The 19536-nt window shown below is 34.8% G+C and overlaps 3 protein-coding genes across 6 annotated transcripts; 1 reads left to right on the plus strand and 2 right to left on the minus strand.

Moving 5' to 3' along the window:
- Positions 1-1903: 1903 nt before the first annotated feature.
- Positions 1904-8584, minus strand: LOC103484791 (protein WHI4). Of its 4 annotated transcripts, none has more exons than XM_051088767.1 (10): positions 7614-8339; positions 5629-5691; positions 4782-4866; positions 4611-4679; positions 4249-4324; positions 3969-4020; positions 2895-2983; positions 2739-2808; positions 2293-2378; positions 1904-2202 (listed from the first exon to the last, which is right to left on the minus strand). In XM_051088767.1, exons 1-10 carry the CDS (start codon positions 7932-7934, stop codon positions 2160-2162), a joined length of 954 nt encoding a protein of 317 aa, XP_050944724.1. In that variant the 5' UTR covers positions 7935-8339; the 3' UTR covers positions 1904-2159. The 4 variants fall into 4 exon arrangements, with proteins under 4 accessions (XP_050944724.1, XP_050944725.1, XP_050944722.1 ...); XM_051088768.1 differs by having other exon boundaries at positions 4249-4321; positions 7614-8309; XM_051088765.1 differs by having other exon boundaries at positions 1904-2378; positions 7614-8584.
- A 1553-nt stretch (positions 8585-10137) lies between these two features.
- Positions 10138-13625, minus strand: LOC103484792 (probable inactive receptor kinase At5g67200). Its single transcript, XM_008442085.3, has 2 exons — positions 12067-13625; positions 10138-11078 (listed from the first exon to the last, which is right to left on the minus strand). The coding sequence occupies exons 1-2, from the start codon at positions 13493-13495 to the stop codon at positions 10528-10530; spliced, it is 1980 nt and encodes a 659-aa protein (XP_008440307.1). The 5' UTR covers positions 13496-13625; the 3' UTR covers positions 10138-10527.
- Positions 13626-17584: 3959 nt separating this feature from the next.
- LOC103484793 (protein IRX15-LIKE) lies at positions 17585-19332 on the plus strand. The gene has a single exon (XM_008442086.3). It carries the CDS (start codon positions 18120-18122, stop codon positions 19059-19061), a length of 942 nt encoding a protein of 313 aa, XP_008440308.1. The 5' UTR covers positions 17585-18119; the 3' UTR covers positions 19062-19332.
- The last annotated feature ends 204 nt before the right edge of the window (positions 19333-19536 follow it).

Consider the following 19536-nt stretch of genomic DNA (forward strand, 5'->3'; position numbering starts at 1 on the left):
ATCACCCTTACCATAAACATTATGAATTCTTCAATATCTCAAGTGTTAATGGTGCCTTCTTTTGTTACAATACATAACAATTGGATTCACTGTTTCAAAAAAGAAAACAATGTTTTCTATAAAGTGGTGTGAAATTCACAACTTCTTTAATTTTTTTTTAAGCTATTCAATGACAATCCTTAAAATAATAATAATAATTTTAGTAATAATGTGTTTGAAAGAAAAAAAAGAAAGAAAAAAAAAGAGAACTTGTTTAGAAGTGGTTTAATACAATGAATATAGCTTTATAAAACATATGTGTGTGAAACATAAAGAGCATAAGTTTTGAAAAGTTTTGAGACAATGGATGTCAAATGTCAAAGAAGCTGGGCCAAAAATCTCTCCTTTCTTCTTCATTTAGCCAATTTTTATCTTCAAGTTTTAATGTCATTGAAACTTCTAACTTAGAAGGGGTGGAATCAAAATCCCATTGCTATAAACAAATAAATTCAATCGCTAATTGAACACACAATCAAATTAAGCGACAACATCCTAACTAATATAATTTTGTTACCATTGTATAGCTTCATTTCAATTAGCTATTTTACCAACTTCAAATTCCTATTTGGATAACATTGTTATGGGAACAACATCCTTAATCACATGATTGAAAACAGAATTTGAACAAGAGAAAAAGAAAAGAAAGAAATTTTGAGAACTACTCATCTCATCTGGGTTTTGTGCAATGAAGTAAGTAAAAAGATAAGTTATTATATACATTAATTGCTTGAGTTTGCATCTTTGACAATGGCTTCCTAACAAATACTAAACAACTACTAAAGTCAGCACTCAGCAGATGGGACAATAGGTATCAGCCGAGCTCATCTCCTTTTCTTTTCGTTAGATATGAGTTTTTTGAGATTCAAATCCCAAATCTTCTAATAGAAAATATAATATATTATCTTATTTCAGAGTTGATATTTTACCCGAGACAATTACAAATATAGTAATCAGATTCAAAATACTAACGTCAATATAGACAACATTTTAAAATTTTGTAAATATCGCAAAGTTTTTCAGAATCTATCAACAATAAAAGTATATTATTGCTAGATTATATTTATCCATCACTCATAAACTATAAATATTTGTCATAAGTAAACTTCTATCTCTATACGTTTATCATTGATAGATTGTACTATATTTTCATTTTGTAAAAATATGGCTATACACTTAATTATTATCTCTAAAATTACTTACCATTTTTATTGTTTGAAGGTCTAATTTAACACTAGAAAATTTGCATCTGACGTACTTAACAAATATTTTTTACAATTTCCCTAAAAACAACATTTTGGCGGTTAATTAATTTTTTAAACAAATTACAAATGACAACCGGTAGGTAATAGATAATGTTTACTATTATCTATCACAAATGAAAATTGAAAAATTACTATATCGCTAAACAGTTAAAAAATTATTTAGGAAAAACATTTAATTGATGGGCAAAAGAATCTTCAAATCGGTGATAACGAAAAAATATATATTTTTTTGTAATTAATGAAATATTTTAGTGGTGCAACCAAACAAATTTGGTATTTAAAGCATGTTTTTCTAAAATATATAAGATAATAAAAACACTTTTCAAAAGATATATAGACACTATACCCAAAAGACCTCTGAAGAATAACTCTCTTTCAACAACTAGTTCCAATCCAAATTAAGGATTTGATGATATTAAAGCTCCATAATTAGATTTGATTCATTTAATTCAGGGATGAAAACTGAATTTACCACCAAAAAAGAAAAAAAAAAACAGTTCATTTGTTGGGTTGACCATATTACAATACGGTATCCAAACGGATCTACGTTAACCGGCTCCAAAGGAAGCTACTTTTTTTTTTTTTTTTTTCTGGACATGTAGTGGAAAAGATACTCTTTATGAGTAATAAATGTATAGAACTAATGGGGTTCTGAAGATATAAAATGAATTTGAAGTTTTAAGACTGAGAAGGCAGCATTTGATACAATGAAAAAAAATATGGGAATGGTATATGTTGTTAATTTCCTCATCTACATAAGAGTACAAGTAAGGCACTACCTCTGACCTTCATAAACCATTGTAGGCACATGGCCTGAGGGCTCTCTATTTTCTTCCTGACTGCAAGAATTGTCTTTAATCATTTCGGTTTCTTCCGCATACCCATTCTTGATTTTGCGTATCTAAATGTTGGGTTAAGCAAAATATTTGAAGACATGATGTAGTAACAGTACAACTGTAAAGAACTTAAAAAAAAAATGGTAAAAGGATACTCCAATCGCATGCCCTCCCCAGGAGGTGATGAGTACAGAATTGAGCCTTGCAGATGGTTCAGAGCTCCGGTTGAACAGGCCGTATCCTGCACACATTGTAACTCCACATTTCACACAACCTAACAATGGAAGACCCAGATACCTTTTCCATCTAAAAAAAATTGGTCTCGCTTCAAATAAATACTATGCGAAAGATTAAATTAATGACCTGAACTTGAAATAATTGAAGCAACAGACGAAAAGACAATTTCTCGAGTGAATGTTCAGGGATATAAAAAAAAATACAAAGCTATAAGGGTGATGATGTCGGTAGTGCAAATAATCTGCACATAACTAACGGAAAAAACCCCAAAAATGGAGTCTGATTCATGAATTTCAATGCTATGTAGAAAAAGATTCATCAGCCAGAGAAAAATATAATTGAGAAGAGGAAGGGCACTCCTAACCTGAAAATCAACAAAAGCAACTGGGGCTCCATACGTGCTCTGCATTTTAAGTTTTAAGAATCCTGGGCATCTGGTGAGAATTATCAAAGAAACAGATGATGCATGTTCTTAGATGCTCAGAGCATAACCAAAATAACGTGCAATAAAATTACCAACCTCAAAAAAATTTGAATAAGCTCTTGTTCGGTGCAACCTGGTCCTAGATTTGCCACAAAAAGTGTTGGACATGGGGGATTTTGAGGAATCTAAACATGAAAAATTCACCCAAAGTTAACAGGATTCACCAAATACATTGTGCTACAAATGGTTTTTAAAACATAACTCAATAATTTTCACCATAGATGACTGTATTTAAGCCTAAATACAAAATTTCATGGCAGAATTGTAAGCAATACATACAACATTCAATGATTTATGATTCTCTACGTTCTGATCATGAGAAAATCTTCAAGTACATCAGTAATAATATGGTTAGAGCCTTTTCTTTTATTTAATATGGTCGCAGCCTTATTCCCAGAACTCTAATTTCCCACCTCTCAAAAAGAGATGATAAAAAACCAAAGAAATACGTGCAAATGTTATTAGAAGTTCAAGGTAAATAAATTTATCCCATTGCTGGTTCTCGTAGTTGAGCCTGCCTATATAATTATTTTGAAATGGGAAAATTAACTTTTCACTGAACGTACAAAAAGAACCCACAAAAAGGTCAAACAAGAAGTGTGGAATACAAAGCAACCTACAAGAAAGAACTCAACTTTTGGTAATACAAAAGAAAACAATTTAAAATTAGCATTTACGAACCAATTTGAAGGCATTAAAGTGTGGACATATCCACTCCCACAACCTATCTACCCTCAAAACCATTCTATTTCTTTTCAACAAGATAAACCAGATTACAACAATGGAGCCCATAGAGAACCATTGGACAATAAAAATTTAAAGGAAAATACATAGTCAATTTCAAGTGGATAGAAAATGAAAAGTAAAACAGTTTTAGCTGATGGTGCGAATTGTTATCCCAATTCGGTATATAAGTAAAAAAATTACTTGCTACTTATATTAGGATAAACAATTCAATTATTGGTCCAAAGTTAAAAAAATTACTTGCTACTTATATTAGGATAAACAATTCAATTATTGGTCATATAATGCTTTTGGGACAGAAAGAGAGGATGTATGGCAGCTTATAGAGACTGAAGAATCGCAGATTGTAACAAAAAGGGGCCTTACCACATTTGCAGCCACTGTATCGTTTACAGTTTTGTTATCAAAGCTTCCATGGCTGATGATAGAAAAAACTAGTTAGTTAGAACTCAGAAGAAGAAACATAACAAAGCAAGTATACAAAAGTTAAAAACGTAACACAGGAGTCAGGGCGCATAGTAAGAGCTTTTTATTGAAGCCCTTGGACATTCTACCAGTGATTACTGTTGACAATAATGTATAAGCTTCACATAAGCTTGTAATTAACCATTTCAATAATAAAGATGTGCTAAGTAGTGCAGATGACCTTTGTGCAGATGGATAACCAATCGTGTTGTAAGCAGAATTACCCATTCCAGACATGTGAGTGCTGCCAAGACCTGCTAGTGCCCCAAGCGTGCAAAACATGTGCAAAATGAGCTTTTAGAATAATGTGTCCTCTGCGTGACTAATCAATTGCTCCTTACCCCAGGAGTTTGTACAGACAGCACATAATCATCCTCAAATAAATCAGAGGGGGCAGATTTATACATTGAAAATAAGCATAATAATAGATACCGTAGGGGGCATCAAGAGAACAGAGAATTTATTTTATTTATTATTATTTTTTAAAAGAGCTTGTCTAAGAAATAGCTTACAAGCATAAAAAGTGCTAGGCAATCCTCTTACCAGGATCAGGAGTACTCCTTGAAATGATAGATACTTTAGCTTTCTTATCTGATCCATATCTTTCATCCTCTAACCATTTGATGAACACATCAAGAAAATATTCAAACTGGTTATACAACTAAATAAAATATAAATATAAATTTGTAGTAGAACAGCTATCAAGATATGTACCTGTCCTCGTCCGTTTTGATCTTGAATTAGATTTAGCCAAGTCAACATACAGTACTGACTGCTTCTCGAGATCAAACACCATGCCCTACAACAAAGAGCAACCAATTGTTTCAATAATTTAATGTGATACATTAACCCATAGTAAAAATCTTTTTATCTTCATCCCTGCAATTTCTAATTTTATAAGCTGCTAAGAAGGTGACCCAAAACACTCTCTAACCCCCTGTTACAATTATTATTAGCAGCATCAAAAGAACGACCAACCAATTGAAAGCAAAATTGCAAAAGAAAAAAAAAAGAATTAATTACTCCATGAGGTTTAGGGTTTGTCTCAATTTAGTTCCTAGGTTTTAAAATTAAACAATCAAGTCCCAAAGCATAGGAAATAGTTCAATTTAGTTCCTTGGTTAACAGCTCCAATGCAGAGATGATGTGGCATAATAAAAATAATTATAAGAAAAAAATAATAATAATAATAATTTAGAGACAAACAAAAAACTCTCTCCACCTCCACCCACCCCTTTTGGCCCTTCCCTTTCCCCTCCGCTCCAGCTCCTTCCTCTTTCTCCACTCAGTTGCTGCACCTGCCCATCCACAGTCGTTACCTCTTCTCTCCCCCTCCTATCACAGATCTGAATCTCTCTTACAAATCTAAATTGCAAGGTCTTCTTATCGATCTTCCACCACTTTTTCATTGCAACCTCTCTTTTTTCTTTTTCTTCTTACTTCATTCCTCAGCCCACCATGCCCTTCTTCCACGTTCCTTTTATGTACTTCCTTTGATCATCAAAATGATTTTCTTAACAAAAGAACTTGGAATACAGAAGCAAGGAACAAGCACACTTACATTTACAGCATGCATTGCACCAACGGCAGACTGCTGGTCTGAGAATACAGCAAATGCAAATGGCTGTAACCACACCAAAAAAAATTGTAAGAAAACTCGTGCCTAACACTAATCAATAAAGTAACACAAGCGGTGATAGGTAAACTCTATATGTAAGATATTTCATGAGAGTGCAAAAAGAATACTACAATGTTTTAAAAGTTCAAGTGACAGTCATAGGCACAGAAAACACATATTTGAATAGTATTTGCACAAATTTACTACAATTTATTGCAGCAATATAGATTGTAGGTTAGAAAGTATGAAAAGCTGGTAAATTGGCTTTACCAATACCAATAAAGCTCCCCAAGCTTTCACTTTCAATATTAACTGGATTTGAAACTACAGATTAACATAGCATTTGCAGTTCAAAACATGGGATATTAACATCGCATTTTCTGTGGTCTGCATACATCTTGACTTGATCAAAAATATAGAGACTAATTTGTATGCCCACCATTCCCAGAACCTAAGAGTACATCGCCTAACTTGAGAACCCTTAAACATGGATACTAAACAAAAATAGTACAACACAATCATGTTTAAGCATTGCCAAAAAAATATTTCAGGTTGCTGTCCTGACAACAAAACACATAAGTCCTAGTACAAGCCACTATCTTCCAATTAAATGGTACAAAACAAAGAAATACAGTTTCTTTTTAATAATAACAACCGCTTTCATTGAAACTAAATGAAAGAACAAAAAGGCATACAGGGGAGAACCCACTAAAGAAAGGTGCCCCAACTATAAAAAGGAGAAATAGTACCTAAGAAATTGGTGCAGATGATCTTTAAAATCGAAGCCCTAGAAGCATGAAATCTAACACAAAGGACCAAATATTGCTAGGATCCCTCTCCAACCCACTAAACACTTTGCTATTTTGTTCTCCCCAAATATCCCACAAAATAGGACACACACCAAGCCAACAAAACAACTCTTCTCACAATAAGACAGATGGAGGAAGAACTCCCTGATCGTGTCAATAATGTCCCTACATTGAGCTGGCAAGAACATAAGAAGCACATATACGGATATAGGACAAAGATAGAGTCCACAGATATGGCAATATGTCAATTTGTAAAATTTTGTTAATATAAAAAAATTGCATCCCGCTAAAACTCATTAGGCCAAAGGAGTCTAATATGCATCAGATTTCACATCGGCATTGGTATTAGGCTATAAGCAGCAGTATTGGTATCAATATTCATAATGACATTCTGTTAGAATTTGAGACAGCACATCTATATTTATTTAACAATCTCACAGTGGGCATGGGTGAGTTTCAATGGATGTTGAATTAAGTTTTGAGAAATAGGTTTACTTTGTATTTTCTTCGTTTGTGGTTTACTTTTAACTTTGTATTTCTTCTGTTTTCTATGTCCATGAGTGCTCGGACTAGTTGCACACACTTTGTGCCCTGCTAAGGCTACAACATTTGGGTGCCACAAAAAGAAAAATCTCAGGTAAATGAGCCCCAAAAAACCAGGTCCAAGCTAATTTCGTTTAACCATTATCATCTTCAACTTCTTCAAAAGTCAGAGGCTCAGAAACATTCAGGGATCTAGCCAGAATTGTCTATGAACCGGAGTTTGATTGATAAGGACAACCAAACCTCCACCTATCTCTACAATGGTATGATATAGCAGCATAAACTGTCAAAGCTTGGCTTTTGGAACCACCCAATTGCCCACACTTATATACCCATGATCATTTAGTATTTGTTTGTAATCACTTCATGAGGGACTTCCGCTTGCACGATCCTAACATTAATCTCCATCTTTGATACGAAAGCAACTAAATGCCCACGAATTTAAGCTAACCTTATTTTGAAAAGTGTAAGCACCCAGGCACCCAAATCAGAAACAATTCACATTCGGAAGAAAAAGACAAAATCCATTAAAAGAAATGAAAACACCAACAACAACAATTTTGCAAAGTAGAAGACCTGGGTCGTCTGCGTGGGAGTCCGAAGATGAGAGGACTCGTATCCCGGAAACTCCCGGAAGAGATTGTAAATTTCTCGGGGCTTGACATCTTCAGGAAGACCAGCTATGAATAGGGTACGGACCTCATTGATGGAGGTTGTGTGAGGTAGAAGAGGTAAGCCATAAGAAGCGAAGGTGGGCGGGTGTTGAGAGAGGTAATGCTGAGACGGCGGTGCTGAAGGAGGAGGAGGCACCTGGTAATAGGGATAGTGAGAAGGTTCAAGACCAGAAGGCTGCGGCGGTGGTTGCGGTGGCGGATAGTAGCTCGTCATGTCGTCCATCGGAGTGCTTTTCCCTCCGAGTCTCTGACCAAGTAGAGAGAGAGAGAGAGAGAGAGAGAGAGAGAGAGAGAGAGAGAGAGCTGGTAGCCCCGAATTTTGGGTCGGATAGCTTCGATTGTGATAAAACCATTGTCCCTCAAAACTCAAATGGGCTCACAATTAAACGCCGAATTCCGAATGGCCCAATTTCAGTCCGCTATATTGTTTTTCAACTAACAGCCTTGCCATAGCCGATGGGATAACAACACATATGGCTTTAATATACTCCAAATGTTGTTGTTGCTTCATTTTGTTTGGATATAATCTTTCTTATTAGATGAGGGGTTGGCTGCTTGGCTGCTTGGCAAAGGGCTGCCACTCCTCAAAATTGAACTTTTGATGTTGGGTGTGACCACCCTGCAGTTGCTTCAACTTAAATGTTGACGCATCTTGGATTTCTCTAGCAAGTATGGGTTTGGGTTGGTGGTTAGAGATGCACGTGGAACCATGGTCAAGCGTCTTGGGCTTCTTTGACAAGGATGACTTTGGGTTTGTGGTTAGAGATGCACATGGAGCTATGATCACATGGCTAGATTTGTCGAGGGTTTGGTTGATGTGTTTGAAGCCCAGGCTTTGTTGTTGGGATTTCAAGTGTGTGTGAGACCAACTTACAACCTATTTGAGTTGGGTCTGATTTTTCTTGTTTTGATAAGAGAGAGTTACAATTTTATCCAAAGAAAATGAAGTAACATGCCCCCATATCACTCCTGGTTTTGTACACATTTTAAGTTTACCATATTTTGGCTTGAGTCTCCATATTTGACAAGACAACACATTACATGCTTTCTCTTTCACAACATACATAATCATATATAACATCTCTCTTCCCAAAAAATCTCTTTCAAAGACATTTGAAATCGTAAAATTCAATACTTTTTTCATGTCAAATTAATTTCAAAAGCATTATGAGATGCCATTTTTAAATTTTTCAAAATGCATATAATAAATAAAGCCCATTTATAAACTTTGAAAATGAAATTTTCATTTTCAGTATTATGAATGTAAATGTGTGCTCTTGATAATTTTGGTATCAGGGTGGGGTTCGAACGACGATGAGAATGAGAATCGTCTTCGTTTAGTACATAAGGTTTTCTTTTATTCTCTCTTCTCATCTTCAGCCTAAATGGAAATTTTTGATCCTATCCTACGAGAATTGGCCCACGGAAAAAATGTAACAGTTCCTATAAACACGAACATAGGGTATGGCACAACATGTGATTTTTCAATTTTTAAGATAATGTTGGCATTGTCTTTTTAGTTATTGTTATAAAACTCAAGCCATAATGTGTTGGAGCAATTATCAAAAGTAGCAAAAAAAAAATTGCATTTCACAAAGAGCATCCTCTTTATAATAAGCAAGTTTGGTGCTATTTTGATTGGGATCAATACAAAATCCTAATAAGAATGCGGACGTGGAAGAGAATCAAGATAAGACTTAGAGAAGAGAATGGTCTGTTGGAGGGGTTTGATTTAATTATTATACTAGATGGTCGTTATGGTATGTGTTTATAGTGCAAACTTTATTTTCGATACAAAATAGTATATATTACAAAAAGTGGTGAAAGTGAGAACAATTAGGAAACAATAAAAACTAAAAATAGTAATATTTAATTAATTGTAAGTTATAATTTTTTAAAACAACAAATATTATTAAGAGAATTCCAAACATGTAGTGTTAACTCAATTGAATTTGGATCCAAAAACCCTAAAATTTTATATTGCTTTGATAATTATGAGTAAGATTTGAAGGGCTTTTTTTAATCAAAAGGTAAATGAAAAGCAAATGAAATTTACAATAAGAAAATCTAGTGTCCACTATAAGAGAATTGTTGATCATACATAATGCAAGAATAATGAACTAAAACAATCATTCTGTTTCATCTCTGCATTCGTATTCATGTCTGTTGTAGTTGCGACTCAAATTCCACAAAAAGAAATGGTGATTTGTGCTAAAACAATTGACAAAAAATTGGTGATATTTGTAAAAGATAAAACTATTTTTCAAGTGTTATGCATCAATGACTGCATTTAATACCAAGATCTCTATAAAAAACAAAACCTAGCTGTCAGTCACTTACACTGCATTTTAAATTTCATAAGGCCAAAATATCATTTTCTTACCATCTAAGTCTACACACCATAGAACAGGCTTCCCGAAACCCTATTAAACAAAAACAATAAAATCTTGTTAAATTACAATGAAAACATGTAGAGAGATTATAATTACAATTCCTTGTTTTTGTTATTCCAAGGCCATTTCTGAAGCCTACACATCGATGGCTACAGTTCTTCCCAACAGATATAACCAATGTTTCTCTCTTCCCAAAAACACTGAAGACGATTTTTTGTCCACTCAATCTTCAAGTTGAAGACGTTAATCTGAGATTCTTGGAAAACTCCATCAAAGTCTCCGCATGGATAATGATTATTATGGGATTCTCTTCCTTGTACTCAAATATTTTCAGACCGAGCTATTGAAAAATTTGACCGAGTCAGATGGAAATATACAGTTGATAAGTTTCTCTTCTTCTTCTTTTTGGGGTCAAAGAACCGTTTAAAAGCCACTAGATTCACTGTCCTCTGTCATGACACTCTCTTTAATCTCCAGTATCATCTTCAAAACTTGCCACATGGCTGGCCTCTGTTCAGGCGATGTAGTGCTGCAGAGGCTAGCCACCTCAGTAAGCATTCCAAGTTGGTTACTATCCCCACCATCATCTTCTCTAACTACTCTCACCCATTCTGGCATGTCAGTTGGCTCAAGAAATGGATGGTGTGCAGGATGTCTTCCCGTCAAAAGCTCAAGTAAAAGGACGCCGAATGCATAGACATCGCTCTTCTGTGTTGCATTCCGGCTCGACTTGCGAGTTTCAGGGGCTTGGTACCGTGAACAATCTGGATCTTCATAGGCCTCTGCCAGAGCAGAAAGGCCATAGTCTGTGAGACAGGCCTCAAACTCTGCACCAAGAAGAACATTACTAGACTTTAAGTTGCCATGGATTAACCTCGAAGCTTGATGTATATAGGCAATGCCCTGAGCTAAATCTTCTGCAATCTTCAAGCATGATGTCCAGTGTAAAGGCTTAGCCCTTGCTGATCTTGAACCTACCCACCAACACAGTTGGTTAGAAGTAATGAAATCAAAACGAAACGAGAAAAGTGCAATTTAGAACATATACAGCTTCCTCGACTATTCCCTTTGAAGCATGAATTAATCGAAAAACTTGCAGGTTTTCTTCTTCTACATGTTCTCTAAGAACTAAATCATCCCTTATTAAAATACCTCTTCCCTCCCCTCCTACACCAATGCAACTTATGCTACGACTAATAGAATTTGACTGTGGCTTCACATCCACGACTAGATTAGCATTCCTGCAAAGCTGTAGATATAACAATACGAATGACATAAAGAATTCTAATGCTAAGGATATGGGGGGAGTGATGCAACAAAACAGAAAGGACCTCGTCCTAAAATTTAGAGTAACCAACTAAACTTAATGCCAGAAAGAGGAATGTTGGTATTATTCGTAAACAAATACTCTGCAATGTTATTTGGTCACTTCCCATATGCAATCTCTGGTAACAATTCAAAATCTACGATGCAAGACAAATTTGCAACCTTTCGGATGAGAAAAGGGGCCATGTAATGATGGACATTTACCCTGTGGCTGTGATCCACCAATGTACTGAAATTTGGATTTAATTCACAGCCAGGCAACGATTTGGTCCATTCTTTGGCGTCATTGCCAGCATTGGCAAAATCGCACATACAGCCGGAAGGATTATTATTAAAACAGAGTTTGGCAGAAGTGCAGAACCAGCCAGCATCACCGACTCATCCATTGACAGACAGAGATCTATTATACCATAAATAATCTCGTAATCACGCATCGAAAATGAAAGAAAGAAAAAAAAATACCCTGTACATATTTTCTTTTTACCCCAACCGGACCCACCAACGTCAAACATTTCTGAATTCGACTCGTGAACCGTGAAAACACTCGTGAATTGATCAAACCCAGAAAGGAAATTCAACCAGTAAATGCTTAATAAGCTTAGTTTCAACAAGTAAATGCCTAATAAGCTTACTCACCGTGAATGAGGTTGTAAAGACTGCCATTAGGTTGGTAATCGTATACCACTAATCTCTCTCCCTTGGCTTGGAAATATGCCCTAACTGGTACCAAATTGGGATGACGAAGCGCACCCACTGCTCCCAAATGCCGGTCGAACACTTCGCTGCTGGTCGTAGCGGTCTTAGTAGCGTCAAGACGTTTCACCGTTACAATGAGCTGGTTGCAGAGCACTGCTTTGTATGTAGTTCCCATTGTGCCTCTGCCGAGTAGCTCGGCCGAAGCCCTCATTAACTGCTCTAAGTTGAATAATTCTGCTTCCCCTTCACAAAATATAAGATTACCACTCTTATGGGTTTTTGGCATTTCTTCACTTTCTTTCACTTTGGCAAAAAATTCGCCCTTCCCGTCGACTCGGTCGTTCATTGCGGAAGCTGTGGAAAAATTAGTTTCGGTTTCGAACTGCGGCATTGCCTGCTTCGACGTAGTTTGACTTCTTTGGGTTCTAGCAGCTACATAGAAACATAAAACCCCGGCTACTAAAACTGCAGCGCCGACTGAAAGCCCCAAAATCATACCGGTTTCCTTGTGCTTAACATGAGTAACTGGAGAGAGAAGTACATCCTGTGACTGTGCGCTTTGGACGGAAGGGATAGATGGTGGGGGAGTGGCGTTGGAAGTTTCAAAGAATGGAACGGGTGAATGGCATGCCTTGTTAACGATCTCGCCACAGAGATCTGGGTTCCAGAAAAACGACGACGTGTTGAAACGCGACAGAGTAGGGGTAACTGGAATTTGCCCGGTCAGGTTGTTTCCCGTGACATTGAGGACCTCAAGGAATGACTGATTTAGAGGAGGAATACTTCCATTGAAGCCATTCCATTCGAGGCGAAGAGTAATGAGCCGGTCCAAGGACGAAAGCCTCACCGGGAGTGGACCAGTAAACTTATTATAGGAAAGATCAAGAGTCTGAAGCCGGTGAAGAGTGAGAATCGACGGCGGAAAAGACCCAACGAAGGAGTTTCGTCCAAGAAACAGAGATTTAAGATTGAAGAGTCTGGATAAGTCCGGAATGGGTCCTTCGAGGGAGTTATTATGCAGGCTGAGAATCCGAAGCTGGTCGAGCTGAGACACTGTATTTGGAGCCAATGTCCCTCGAAGACCAAAGGATTGAAGAACCAGTCGAACAACACGACCCTGAACGCACTTCACACCCTGCCATTGACAGTAATCAAAGCGTTCATTAAGAGTGTAAAGAAGCTTGTTGTCCAAGTCGGCTTTGGACTTGAAAGAAAGAAGAGAAACAGCGTCGGAGGGCAGCAGTAAGTCTTCCGGCGGAATTTGAAAGTCAAACCCAGAGGCAGAGGCGGAAGTAACAAAGAGAGAAAACAGAAGAAAAGAAGAGAAAAGTGAAAGAGAAGGAAGAAATGTGGGGAGGATTGGGTTCATTGTCCCGACCGGAGCTCCGAGGCGAGACGGGGGCAGTGAGAAATAAGGAAGTGGTGGAGAGAAGCGAAGTAGCGGGGGGAGCAGCTGGGCCTTTTATGAAAGACGCACTTTCTGGAGGTAATCACGTGAGGTGGGTCGTAGGGAGTGGAAGAAAATTGTTGCCAAGCGTTGCGTTGGACTCCAATCACCTAACCAAAAATTCTATTTCCATTCATTCTTTTATTTTATTACTCTTTTTCTTCCTTTTATTAATTTATGAATATTCATAAACTTCTTTTTCTTTTCTTTTCTTTTCTTCCTTTATAAATTCATGTCAATTGTCAAACAAAATAAAAGGAACATTATTTTCTTTTCTCACCTCCTAGTGTTTCATATATGGGTACAATGGTTACTTAATCATTTTATAAGTTTATCATGATTTAACATGAAAATACAAAAATTAAGAACTGGAAAAGAAGAAAGTGTTGGTGCTAAAATAATCAATTTAATCACATATCACATGTGACCTTCAAGTACTTTCCATTAAAATGTTTTATAAAAAACATATATATATATATATATATAAGTTTCAAATTCAATATTATACCTGAATCTTTCCTTTTTTAAAATAAAAATTGATGTGATAACAAAAGAAAACGGATAATTCCTAACAACTTCTTGGTAATTTGGGTACAATTTGTGGATTTCTTTTCCCCATTGTTTCTGTGGTTGGTATATTGGTAAGTGTTGTATTAGATAGTTAAGCTATATTTGTTTTAACAATTATCAAGTAAATTAAGATTTGTTACATAGTAATAACTAACTAAATTGACATAACAAATAAATATATTATATGCTACTGCTTTTTCTAAAATAAAGTTGGAAACACTTTTAATAAAGCACCTCTATAACCTAGCAAGTTTAAAAACAAAATAAGAAAAAGAAATATCTAAAGACAGACTTTTTTTTCCCCTTTTTTTAGTACTAATCTAAAGACTTCATCCAATCAAATTGTTTTTAATGCTTTTGAAATCTTTAAAAACAGCTTTTTTCAACATCAAGGATAGTATTTAATTATCACTAAAGTGTCGAATAAGTAAGTGTACAAAAACATATATTAATATAACTGAGGATGATAGATTAACTCCGTGGAAGGGTTATTTTCAAAAATTAAAATTGTTGGTTCAAATCATAATTTATGTTTTTTTAAATGTTTAATTGTAATATTCCTTGTACATAGTTCGATATTAATTTCATGAGTATGATTTTCCAACATATACGACCACGTTCTAATGTTGATTTCTTAAATTTTTCATAATGTCAATTGAGTTGCTCTGTGTACCTTCTATTTTTAAATTCGTTAAACAGGATTCTTAGATTAATTGTTGCTTTTTATTATGTTTTTACTAATTCACCACCTCGTTTGTAAATATTGTTATTGATAATGAAGTTCCGAAGGAAAAAAAAACAAATAAATACGATCAATACTAACATTAATCATGCAAAATTCACAAATCCTAAAAGAAATAACACTTTAAAGTATTTGATGGATATATTCAACTATAATTACTATAGACCATCATTTTACATTTTCTTTAATTTAAGTAATGTTTATAGATTCGAATGAATTGCAAATACAACTTTTTTAAAATTACAATCTTACTTGATTCGTTTTTTATTTTATTGAATCTAATTCTTTTTTAAACTTTAAAAATTTGCCATGTATTGATAAAAATTTTAATTTTGTATTCAAACTTAAATCTTCCATTTAATGTAACAACTTTCTTTGTCTTTGTTTGTTTTGATCTCAAGATGACGGCAATGTCTTTGCTGCTTAACAAAATAAACTAACACTTAACTAAGTTTTTATACCGAAATTGGGATTACTTGTTGATAGTTTAATCACAAATTAGATGGAGAGTTTTCCATTTAGATATCTGCTATAATTTCATTTCTTCGTATTGAATTTATCCTTTTAAGCCCCTCTTATTAATATTACATTGGTTATTTACTTCTAAATAATAATAGTATAACATTGTTTTTCTTTCGAAAAAAAAAATAAAAAGTAACAATAATAGAACATTATTTGAGACATACTTTAACATAACATCACGTCATGCCCCAAGTAGTACTGAAGTTACATTTTCAACTTTCTAATACTTCATCTTTGAAGAATCTATAAATCCTTTCCTTTTATTGGTTTTTCTTTCTAAACTTATAGTTTAAGGATTTGGTTACATGTATGAATGTCAAAACTATTTTTCAAAAAAAAATTAGGAATTCTTATTTTTCCGTTGATGTCTCGTATCACGTAAATGGAGAGACTTGAATACCTTACAAAATGGGTTAGTTATTATTTTCATTGACAATGACAATTAAAAGGCAATATAACGTTATGATTACCTAATAAGACATCATATATAGTTGATAATGTCAAAATAAGCATTTGGATTTTAAAAGAAGATTACTCAAAGAACAGGTGAACTCAGCAAAATACAATTGAATGAAATTTAAAGCAAATAGTAGATTTGTCTTAATTATCGACTCTTTGCTTAGTTGAAATAGGGAGGGATATTTTCTCAATTTTCGAGCACATCACAATCATGGTCGAGATTCTCATTCATAATTTTTGAAAATTTCCCAACAACTAAAGGATATCAACCCTCCTTTAAACTTCATTATTTTCCTACAATACTTTAAATTTAAATAAGAAATAAAAAACAATTTCATATAAATATATAAAAAAACACAAAAACTTACAAATAAAATATTTATAGTTCGAGTCAAAAATTTACTTAAGAAATAAAACTCAATTTTAAGTATCTCTTAAATATGTTACAAAGTTAACAAAAAAATTTATAAAATACAACTAATATTTATATGTTGATAAACTCCAATCCTGTGTCTATATATTGTTAATAAAATCTAGAATTGTGTTATATATATATATATATATATATATATATATATATATATATATATATATATATATTAAATAAATTTCAAACAGAATAGTAACATATACTAAAGAAAAATAAATACATAAAGGAAATAGTGGGGTGGAAGTAAATATATTATAAACCATCCATTATCATGTCTTTATATAATGTCAACATTATCACACCTGCACATTTAACTCGTCCAACCAAAATTCATTAAAAAAAAAAAGTTCACATATTCCATTTTTTTATCATTTTAAGTTTTGTCTCTATCCGTGACGAAATAAAAAATAATTACAATAATTTTTATGAATTATTTCATCTTTACTCTTTTGGGTTTTATATTATTTTATCCTAATCTTACCCGGACCTTATTTATATTGAAAATACAATTAATAAAATTAGAGAACAATTTTTATTACGAAAAAGAAAATAAAAGATTGAATATGTTAGTTGTCCATATTTGAAAAGTGTATGAGAGTAGAGTCTAGAGATTCCTTTTGCTTTCTCTCCGCCCAATCCATTACCATATTTCCACTTGCCCAAAAGCTACACATATACACATGCCTTCCCCTCCCCCATTGACTTCCCTTTTATTTTTATCAATCAATTGCTTAGAGACTACAAAACCCATACTAACTTTTCTTTGGAGCTCTAGAAAACATAAAGCCCTATTTGTTAATTATTTGGGTTTTTTTTGGTGTATAACATGTGTTGAAATGTTACCCGTATTTTCAAAATCAAAATCAAATTTTGAAATTTGAAAAGAAAAAGGCACTTCTTATGGTGAAGAAGACTTATCTTAAGAAAATAAAAAGGGAAAAACGAATACTTTGTAGAAAATTAAAGAGTGAAAGAGCAAAAGCAATCAACGATGCCATCTTTAGGATTGTGAGTCTATATTTGGGATAATCGATCAAGCTTTCTATAATTATGTGGACTTTAAGATGAATAATGTTGTTCTCTCTCAAAATAATAATAATAACAACAATTGTGCATAATTTTAGAGGTAGCCATGTCTAACAATCGAAGTCAGCAAAACTGTGTAATTAAAGCCCAATGGGTTACTGCTCACAAGCATTTATAGGCCCAAATTTATTCACTGCTTTCTAGAGTTACAAAAGGCATATATTATTTTATACTTATGGTTCAAATGTAAAACGTGGAGGTTGGGATGAAATGAGTTAAGAGGGGAATTAAAAAATAGGTAGTTCGTCCCCTCAAAAACTAACATATAAATTATATTTGCTTTTACATTCTCATTCATACTTCTGAGGTTCCTTCAGAGCTAAAAAAAATAAAAGAACTCCATCCTTCGAATGCAATAAGCTAAAGCGACTTTTGGCTTGTAATTAGTTATTCTGTCCCTTCCATCTTTCCCCAATTCCCTCCACCCACCTCCCTATATCTTTAATCCTTCTCACCCAAGCCCCTATAATCTACCAAAACAATTTTTTTAAATTAAAAAACACTCTCCCACTCCTAACTCTTCACAAACTAAATAATCATTCCCTTCGCTAATTAGAAAAAGAACAAGGAATCGGTTTTGGATTAGGACGTAGTAATTGTAAAGCAAATCCCCTCCCCCCCTCCTTTCGTCTGCCTCTCCCCTGTTTCTTGGTTTGGTTTGGTTGTAACTTATAAGTTTATAAGTATAATTCAAACCAAAATTTACTCAAGAAATTGTCAGCACAGAACCAAAGAAAATGAAACCCAATCCCAACAACACCAGGCTCATTCTCCTTCATCCTTACATCCAAAAACAGGGCACTTCCTCCAAGATATGGCTTCTTGCCTTCCTCTCCTTCTTCACTCTCGCCTTCCTCCTCCTCCTCCTTCTTGTCTACACTCGTGCCTCCACTACTCCGATCACTGCCGCCTCTTCCCTTGTCTCCTCATCATCGTCCTCCTCCTCCTCCTCCTCTTCGTCCGCCACCCCTCTCCCCACCACCGTCATCAACACCCTTCTCTACTACGCTTCCAAATCCAACGACTCCTTCCATATGACTCACTCCGAGCTCAAACCCATCTCCGACGTGCTCCGAAAATGCTCAACTCCTTGTAATTTCCTCATCTTCGGCCTCACTCAAGAAACCCTTCTCTGGAAATCCCTCAACCACAACGGCCGTACCGTTTTCATCGACGAGAATCGCTACTACGCCGCTTTCATTGAAGAGAAACACCCCGAAATCGACGCCTACGACGTCCAATACACTACCAAAATAAGCGAATTGAACGAACTGATTACGACGGTTAGAGAGCAAATACGGAACGAGTGCCGGCCAGTACAGAATCTTTTATTCTCCGAGTGCAGGTTGGGACTGAATGACCTTCCAAACCACGTGTACGACGTTGATTGGGACGTGATCTTAGTGGATGGGCCACGTGGTGATTGGCCCGACGCGCCGGGGAGAATGTCGGCGATCTACACGGCGGGGGTGCTGGCGAGGAGTAAAAAAGGAGGGAACCCGAAAACGCACGTTTTTGTGCATGATTATTACGGGGAAGTGGAGAAGGTTTGCAGTGATGAGTTTCTGTGTAGCGAAAATTTGGTGGAAGCAAGTCATACGCTTGGGCATTATGTGGTCGAGAAGATGGATGAGAATTGTTTTCAATTTTGTCACAATACGACGGCGTTCAGATCCTAGCTGTTTATCTCTTTGCCAATAAGAAGACGGTGTTCCTTTTTTCTCTTTAATTAGTGATTCATGAAGTTGGAAAAGGGATGTAGATCTAAAGTGATGTTTGGGTATTTTTATTTATGTTATTATGAACAAAAATATATGTCGTTTTCATTATTGTTTATTTTGAAATTAGGTTTTCTTTTTGAAAATTTGGAATTGGGGTTGGACGTTGCTGGAGCATTGGGGACTTGTAAAAAATAATTCTTTCTTCAATTGCAAAACAAGAATTTCAATCGCTTTTTTGTCTTCTAATTTAACTACAAAAATCACTTCTTTTTTTGGTATAATTTTGAATTGTTCACATAACAGTCGAATCTATATTGATTTATTTTTCATTAATTTAATAAATAACAATCAAGTAGCTTCAACAACTTAGGAGAGGAAATCTCACATTAATATACAATAAATACATCTTAACATTTGTTAAATCTGAGTATAA

The sequence above is a fragment of the Cucumis melo genome, chromosome 8, assembly GCF_025177605.1.
Source record: "Cucumis melo cultivar AY chromosome 8, USDA_Cmelo_AY_1.0, whole genome shotgun sequence".
In the NCBI taxonomy this organism is placed as follows: domain Eukaryota; kingdom Viridiplantae; phylum Streptophyta; class Magnoliopsida; order Cucurbitales; family Cucurbitaceae; genus Cucumis; species Cucumis melo.